Source organism: Lotus japonicus, chromosome 6 (assembly GCF_012489685.1).
Source record: "Lotus japonicus ecotype B-129 chromosome 6, LjGifu_v1.2".
In the NCBI taxonomy this organism is placed as follows: domain Eukaryota; kingdom Viridiplantae; phylum Streptophyta; class Magnoliopsida; order Fabales; family Fabaceae; genus Lotus; species Lotus japonicus.
The window spans coordinates 41374609-41383172 of NC_080046.1; the positions used below are offsets into that span (position 1 = coordinate 41374609).

The 8564-nt window shown below is 37.3% G+C and overlaps 1 protein-coding gene across 1 annotated transcript; it reads right to left on the reverse strand.

The window, feature by feature from the left end:
• Positions 1-4838: 4838 nt before the first annotated feature.
• LOC130725316 (uncharacterized transporter C405.03c-like) lies at positions 4839-7687 on the reverse strand. The gene is made up of 7 exons (XM_057576557.1): positions 7617-7687; positions 7391-7497; positions 6837-6954; positions 6620-6755; positions 6108-6194; positions 5362-5440; positions 4839-5243 (listed from the first exon to the last, which is right to left on the reverse strand). The coding sequence occupies exons 1-5, from the start codon at positions 7685-7687 to the stop codon at positions 6132-6134; spliced, it is 495 nt and encodes a 164-aa protein (XP_057432540.1). The 3' UTR covers positions 4839-5243; positions 5362-5440; positions 6108-6131.
• Between the last annotated feature and the right edge of the window lie 877 nt (positions 7688-8564).

An 8564-nucleotide genomic window follows, 5' to 3' on the forward strand; every position in this document is an offset into this window, starting at 1 on the left:
TGGCAAACGGGATGTCCTGCATGCTTAATCAGTTACTGGAAGGGGACGCACCATGTGGAGTGGAATTGGCGCCGGGGTTCCGCATAAATCATTTACAGTTTGCAGATGATTCCTTGCTGTTTTCTGATTGTGATGAGCTTCAGTTCCAGACTCTAGCCATGGCAATTGAAGCTTACTTATACAGTTCAGGGTTGAAAGTAAATTTTAGCAAATCAGCGGTTTATGGGGTGAACGCCAATTCTTCTATGGTACAACAAGCTGCAAATTGGTGGAATTTTAAAATCGGTACGCTACCTTTCATTTATCTTGGGTCTCCATTGGGTGGCAATCCTAGAAGATTGTCTTTCTGGAATCCGGTGCTGGAAAATATGACTGCAAAATTGGGTTTGTGGAGTTCCCGCTTCTTGACTTTAAGTGGGCGACTTGTTCTGATAAAATCTGTTCTGAATGCTATTCCATTGTACTATATGGCTCTCTATAAAGCTCCGAAGGGGATAATTCAGCGGATAGAGAGGATTATGCGTCGTTTCTTATGGGGGGGCCCTTCTGGTGAAAATAAAATCATGTGGATAGCATGGGAAGACTTGTGTAAAGGTACCCGGTTTGGAGGCCTAGGAGTGGGTTTTCTTGAATGGAAAAATAAGGCTATGCTTTTGAAGTGGGTGTGGAGGTTTGGTCGGGAGAGAGATGCTCTATGGAGGGAGGTGGTTTGTAAAAAATATGGTTTACCACTGCAGCTGATATCTTTTACTGTTGACCCGGCTGATGTGAAAAAATCATCTAAGCCTTTGGCTGATGTGTATGGTGTTTGGCGTGATAGTGGGTTAGTGGGCAATGTCTTTAGGGATGGTATGGCTTGTCAGATAGGGAGGGGAAGTGGTGTATTTTTCTGGTTGGATCATTGGGTAGGTTCCGCGCCTCTTAAAGTGGCTTTCCCTCAGGTGTTTGCATTAGCAGTTAATAAGAGGGCATTGGTGAGTATGGCACGGTGTTAGGTCCTCAATGGATATGGAATATTGCTTTTGTACGTGATTTTCTGGGTTGGGAGAGACAACAGTATTATGATTTACAGGAACTTCTTCAGACTTTGGTTCCCAAACAGGGGGAGAGGGCGGACAGAGATTCCATAATTTGGAAACATAATAATATGGGGCTCTACAGTGTAAAGTCTATGTGTGCAGTTGTGGAAGCCCGATGGTTCACTGAGGAGGGATGGTCTGTCCCTCATTTCTTGTGGCCTATCTTACCTTCAAAAATTGCTTTATTTTTGTGGCAGGTGCAGAAGAACAGAATTGCCTCAAAGGAGAACTTGGAACAAAGGGGGGTGGTCTTAGAGAATGATGCATCTTGTATTTTTTGCTTGTCTACAACAGAGACAGTGGCATACCTTTTTTTGCATTGTCCCCAGATATGGATGCTATGGACAGCAGTGTTACAGAGGGAGGGCATTATGTGGTCTATTCCAGAATCAGTTTCGACATTGCTGGCTGAATGGAGTCAGTTGCGCAAAAATACATCAAGAATTCTGTGGGAGATGATTCCTTATGCATTATGTTGGGAGATATGGATGGCAAGGAATAATGTGATTTTCCATGATAAACTTTTTGATGTGGAAGCCATTTGGGAGGCTCATGTATTTTTATTGTTTACTTGGATAAGAGCTTGGTGGAAAGACTGTCCTTATGATGCAACTCAGTTTGAAAGGGGCTTCTCAAAAATTGATCTAACTGCCAAGGTCAGTGTGCGACCTCTTATCCCTTGGAAACCACCTCAAGGGACGATTTTGAAATTCAACGTGGATGGTTCTTTTCAATCAGGACGAGCAGGCATTGGGGGGATTTTGAGGAATAGTGCAAAGGAGGTGATTGGGGAGTTTTCTAGAAAGGTGGAGGTAAAACGAGCTGATGAGGCGGAGGTTCTGGCAATCTTGTATGCCTTATTATTTTGTCAGCAATTCATGATAGTTTCGATACTAATTGAGAGTGACTCAAGTCTTGCTGTGGATTGGGTGAGCGGAACAAAAAATAGACCTTGGAATTTAACTAATGAGTTGAATATGATTGATTATTTATATCCATTGGTGGAGTGCTGTGGGGTGTCTCATATTTTGAGGGAAGGGAATATGGAGGCGGACGAACTCGCAAAGGAGGGATGTTCTCGTGAGGTGCCAATTTGGAAATATGTTGGACAACAAGGCTAACATAACATGCTTGGCTGGTTGTTTTGCTTCTTACTGTGTTTTGCAGGGTCATAAAGCTATGGGAGAATTTGCTGTGTAGTATTCGCACCAATTTTGTAGCTGTTTTGCTGTTTTGTAAATTACTGGAGGGGTTTGCTGTTTGCTGGTTTTCTGTTTGCTGTTGCTGTTTTCTGGAGTGCTGTTGATGCTGTTTGCAGCTTTCTGTTTTGCTGTAACTGCTGCTGCGTCGTTTGATAATGCTGTCTGTTTTGCTGAGTACTGTTGCGGCTGCTTTTGCCTGGTTGCTGGTGTCTGTATGCTGTTGCTGAGTGCTGTCGTTGCTGCCTGTTTGCTGTTGCTGCTGCATCTGTTTTCTGTTTGCTGTTTGGCCTGCTAACTGTTGCTGTTTGCTGTTTATGTGTCATAGAAAGTTCGAAATGTTGCTGTTTTACCTGTGTACGAATTTCAGATGCTGTTTTGGGCTCTTTTTCATGTTTCCTAGTAGCAGGGTGGCTATCCCAAGTTGGTGGTACTCTTTTTCCTTGCTAGGGTTTTTCCCAATGGGTTTTTCTCAGTAAGGTTTTAATGAGGCTACTTCTTGGGAATATGCTAGTGTCACCCTGCGGGTTGGTGGTGGGTTTTTCTCACTTTTTGCACAACGTTTCTCAGGAACTTCTCTGATTCATATTGTACCTTGCTCTGGCCTTGAGACTATTTTGGCTCAAGCAAATTCTTAATACTATTCATTTCGTTTTCAAAAAATAAATAAATATTGAATATTATTGTATTTTAATATTTTATTAAATTACTAAATATATTTAGTTAATTTTGTTTCTAATATATTTAATTTTATTTTTTGAAAAAAATTAATTAAATATGTTTAATGTTATTTATACTAAAAAATATTTAATGCTATTTTTAATATTTTTATAATATATTTAATGTTACTTTCTTACTATAAATATTTAATATTATTAACATTTAATACTTTTAATAATATACTAAATTTATTTAATTTAATTTTTAAAAATAATTAATTAAATATATTATGTGTTATTTTTTCAAAAAATAATTAATTCCATTTTAATTATTTCTTAAAATATATTTAACGTTACTTTCTTACTATATATATATATTTAATATTATTAATTTATATTTTTATTAATTACTAAATATATTTAATTTTACCTTTTTAAAAAAATAATTAAATGTTTTTCTTTGACCATTTTTAAACTGTTGCAATGTTCAAGCAAACAACGTGAATATAAGATGGGTGGTGATGACAGATGACCTTAAGAGACACCACCAGAGATAGAGGCAGAGAACAACAAGACAATGCTCGACTTGGGTGTTTGTTTCCATTCTCTATTGCCAGAGTTTTGATTTTCAAGAGATTTCATATCTGGTTCATTCCCTTTTCTTCAAATTCAGGTACTTTTTGCATAAGGGTATTTGCCATTTTGTGTTATTCATCCCTAAATTTTTGGCAGTATATCTATGAACCAATCCATGTGTAAACTATTATTTTTTCTACCAGTACTTGGTTTTTATTTTGTCTTTTTAGTTGAATTTGTTTTCTGAATTTATCATTTATGCTGATTTAATTAAGGTTGAATGGACCGAGGTGAAAGTGAAACTATGAACCTTGATTGGGAAAAAGAACTGAGGAAGTTTCAAAAAGTTATCGCCTCAAGGACCAAGCCTTTGAAAATGAAAGCCATGGTCAAGCTGACTCGTTTCTCTAAACATGCCCCTAAGCCTGTGTTATCTCGCACCATACCTATTCTCATGAGGAATGATGCTCATTATAGTCCAAATGATCTTTCCCTTTACTTTCTAATGCTTTTGCTTACTGCTTGAAGTGTATTTCTTGTACAGGTGATGGCACATTGAAAATGACAATGGGTAGAAAGAGTGTTGCTTTTGTTTTGATAGTGAGGTTGTTGCATCGTTTTGATGGAAGGATGAAGGAAGTCTTAATAAAATGGTGGTTGGTTCTTGTCACATTTTGTGTTGCAATTAAGTAGGAGAGATGTTGCTGACCATGACAGGTTAGAAATCGTTATCGATTTGTTGGATTCTCATATCAATTGTATTGTTAGGCAGTATTTGCCAGAGATGTTGACTGTCACTACACCAAAATATGGCTTTTACAGCGGTTTTTTGGCCTTTTACAGCGGTTTTCAGCGGTCCAGAACCGCTGTAGATCTCGCCGCTGTAAAAGCCTTAACAGCGGTTCTAACCGCTGTAAAAGACTCAGTATTTACAGCGGTTGATTTAATAAAATCGCTGTAAATACATACCTACAACAGCTGTTCTCTAAAATAACCGCTGTACTTGAGTCTTCTTTTACAGCGGTTTCAGACGGTAACCGCTGTATTTGATAATATATATTACAGCGGTTCCACCACGGAACCGCTGTAATTTTTTTTTTTTTTTTTGGTTGAATTAATTACCACACCTGTTCAGCCAAAAGATCAACATTTTTTTTTTTCTGAAAAGAAGATATATTGATCATAATTTAACCGAAAGGGTACACATTTCAAAAGCTATGAAAGCTGACTGCAAAATCAATACACATCACCAAACTAAAACAAGGTATAACACAGTAACATAAGCTAAAACAAGGTATAGCATATAAGCACAGTAACATCTCATGTAAACAAAACCTCTGTTCTTATAGCAAGCATATGGACAGTAATTTCATGACAGCAAAAAAAAAAACTCCCATAAATGAGTTTTTGCAATAGAAATGTGCCTTGAGTCTCCAAATCATAAGGACCCTCTCCCCATTTGAGTCTTCCAAACAAAAAAGATCAACATTTTCTAAACACAGGATATCAACTCAGCCATAAAATAAACATTTTCTGAAGCATCAATAGGTTTTACAGATAACTAGGATATTGTCTATTTAAGCAGACAATTATATACTTCACTGCCTATCTTACCTATAGGCTACAAGGTTTTGATCAGCAAGCAGCTCATCTACTAATGATGCTCTCCTCTCCTTCTTTGTTAGTCTTCCTGAGAAGAAGTCCAATGGAGAATCTACAACTGTTCCCATCTGATGATATTCCAATGATCCAAAAATTAAAGCTAACCATATTTGATGTAGCAAATCTATATTGAAGCATATGCTTGTCAATGATCAACATAGTAGTAGTATACAAAAATGAACTTGCCTGGAAATACTTGGGAAGTGTCTTTGATTTTGAATCACCCTTCTTTGTAGTGACGCTTGGGATCAATGGCACCCCTCAACTGTTTCAAGATAAGAGCGGTGTACCAAAACAAGATTAGATAGCACACAAATTGACGGGATACATTCAAGTTTGTGTGTGCACCCACCCTTCACTGCTGATTGCTTTTCATTGTCCTAGTCTTTTGTCTCTTGCTTAGCTACTTCTAGTTTCTTGCAGCTTTGCTTTATGTACTTGTTTTATGTATTATCTTGCTTTCTGTTTTCTGTTTCTGTTATGAACTATCTAAAACTCACAAGGGAGAGTTTTTGTTCCCTTGACCTTTATTTTAATCTATGATATGTTTCTCTTTTCAAAAAAAAAAAATGCCCCCCACATAGAAGATTTCAATGAATGATTAGAGGGCAAAATTGAAGCTACCTAATTGATATTTGAACTGATACTCTTGGCTGAAAAGCCAAAATTGAAGCTACCTAATTGATATTCATAACCAAACACAGTGTGAACAGAACAAACAAAAGATGAATAGCATAAACTATGGAGAAAATTTTTGCTTCCCTTAAAAAATCACAAAAACTGGGATTAACACATTGGTTTTAATTTTAAACTCTTTTTTTTGTTTCCCAAACTATGCACCCACCCCATTGGCGAGTGACTATTGATTCATGGTATAGCACTCAATCATAGTAGTGGAAAGATGACCGACCAAAGAAAGAATCAGTGTTTACCAAATTAATCTAGAAAACCATATGTTATAATCCCAACTTCTTTGTCATCCAATCTGAAATATTAGCTATCACAAAGCCTGCAAATACCTGCAACTCAATGCCAAAACAATTCCATTAATATGTGATAGAAAATGTTGAATGACTTGATAACTGTGGCCTCCAAGTCTGAGCTAATACCCACAACACATTATGATCTAGTGTACACAAAATTACCTAGGCTATGAAAACTTGGTATGTTGTAAATCATTATCATATCTATAATTAGATGACAGAAGAATTAACATGGCTACGATCAAATCAAAGGAAGAGAAAATGAATAGAAATATGTACATGAAAACTTGCATAAATACAAATATAAATTATCTGAACAGCAATGGAAACAACACCACAACACCAAGAGATGGATATGATCTTTTTAATAAAAATGAAAGAAGGACCATGCCACTGGCCCCTGGTACCAGACGAGAGCTAAGAGAACATAAATTTGCAGATATTTTTGCAGATAGCAATACCTGAACTGAGCCAAGAATGTATAATGCTGAATAATGCCGACCGTGGATCAACATGTCAGCCAACATAGCAAGAGGAATGGTGAGTAACATGCCCAAAGTGGCCACAAGGGGAGTTGTCCATACAACACAGAGTGCCCTGGGTAGACCAAATAAACTCTAATGTATGAGTTTGCATAACTCGGTGAGTATATAAATTAATTGGATTTATTTCATGTACCAGAAATAGTCTGAGAGAACGCTTCCAATGAATCCATTGGCAAGAACCACTTCATCCACTCTAGCAGAATGAGGAATTGTAAACTTAGGTTCAATTCCTAAGGCAGATAATGGCCAGACTGAGATGAGCAGCATACAAGAGAATTAGCAATCAGTTTAGTGCAGCAATATGCATATAAAAAGAGAGGGACATAATGACCTCTAATGTACTAGTTAAGGATTAATAGTGCATTTTAGTAAGCAGCTTAATTAAGTGCGTTTAATGCACAAGTGTTTATTCATAAGCCAATTTGAGAAACTAATTGAAATAAGCTCAAAATAGCTTATAGATAGGTCATAAGCTATTAACATGAGTTTTTACAAACACCTACATAAGCGCTTATACTATAAGATAAGTTCAAATTAGCTCTTCCAAACGGGACCAAAAAAGTTTGTGGAAAGTAAGTGCGAACACAACAACCGAGCTAAATGAGCACATTAAAACGATTGTGCTCACAGAACCTTATTAGTTGTCTGTGATAAGTAACTACAGAAGAATTGCTCAGTAAAACTTACTAAGCCACCATAGAGCTACTAGAGTAAACTGTCCAACATATCCAAACAGCTTTTGCACATCAAAAAAGTTTAAACTGTCCAACTTACTAAATGCATTTTTGCAGCTTCTTTAGTATATTATTTACCATATTCCTTTCACCATTATATTCTGATTTATGGGTGGCTCATAGTATTCGAATTTAGTTCATGTATTACTTGCTTCATGAAGGTCTTCAATGAAATTCACAGTTTTTTCCTTTTATGAATGCATTTACCTATGTAGCCAAGAATAAGGTCACAATGAATCATGACATCCATGGCTGGCAGCTCATCCTCCACATAATTACAACAAAGGCCTCACTCTGTAAGCATATACACAGAACAAATACAGCTTGAAAAGCACACCCTTTTGTTGCTTCCCTTAAAAAATCACAAAAATTGGGATTAACACATTGGTTTTAATTTTAAACTCTTTTTTTTTTCCCAAACTATGCACCCACCCCATTGGCGAGTGACTATTGATTCATGGTATAGCACTCAATCATAGTAGTGGAAAGATGACCGACCAAAGAAAGAATCAGTGTTTACCAAATTAATCTAGAAAACCATATGTTATAATCCCAACTTCTTTGTCATCCAATCTGAAATATTAGCTATCACAAAGCATGTTCAGGAAATTTAACAGCAGCAAAATCAACTCAGACCCTAGGCTGCAGTTACAAAAATTAAGAACATCATAGCATCAGATCAAAATATTACCTTATGAGGAAGGGGAAAATTGCTTGAGGAGAGGAACAATGGAACGTTGTTAATGAGAACAGGGCAACCAACCGCGCACGAAGCGACCCAAAACAAGAGCGGCAACGGCGCGGCAGGGACGGAGGCGGAGGCGCCGGAGGCGGCGGAAGGGACGGAGGCGGTGGCGGCAAGGACGACGGAGGCAGGAGGTAACGCAAGCTTTGAGAGAAGTAGCAGAGGTCGAGAGTCGTGAGAGGTAGCAGAGGTTGTGAAAGTGTGTAACTGGTAAAAAATAAGGGTTTGCAGTTACAGATGTAATTTTACAAAATCAATAAGGAAAATAATACTTATACTTAAAAATCGAATAAATTGACTAAAAGCGTATTACAGCCCAGTGGATAAGACTCGTTCCATTTTGTGTGGTACCCCGGGTTCGAATCTCACTAGGAACATTTTT

What these genes read in the sequence shown, in the direction of transcription:
- LOC130725316 (XM_057576557.1), bottom strand. Translation starts at nt 7,687, where the DNA reads ATGGATGTCATGATTCATTGTGACCTTATTCTTGGCTACATAGGTAAA. An exon ending in ATTCATAAAAGGAAAAAACT is followed by an intron (nt 7,498 to 7,616) that starts GTGAATTTCATT and finishes AATATACTAAAG; the next exon opens with AAGCTGCAAAAATGCATTTA. An exon ending in ACATTCTTGGCTCAGTTCAG is followed by an intron (nt 6,195 to 6,619) that starts GTATTGCTATCT and finishes ATTGAGTTGCAG; the next exon opens with GTATTTGCAGGCTTTGTGAT.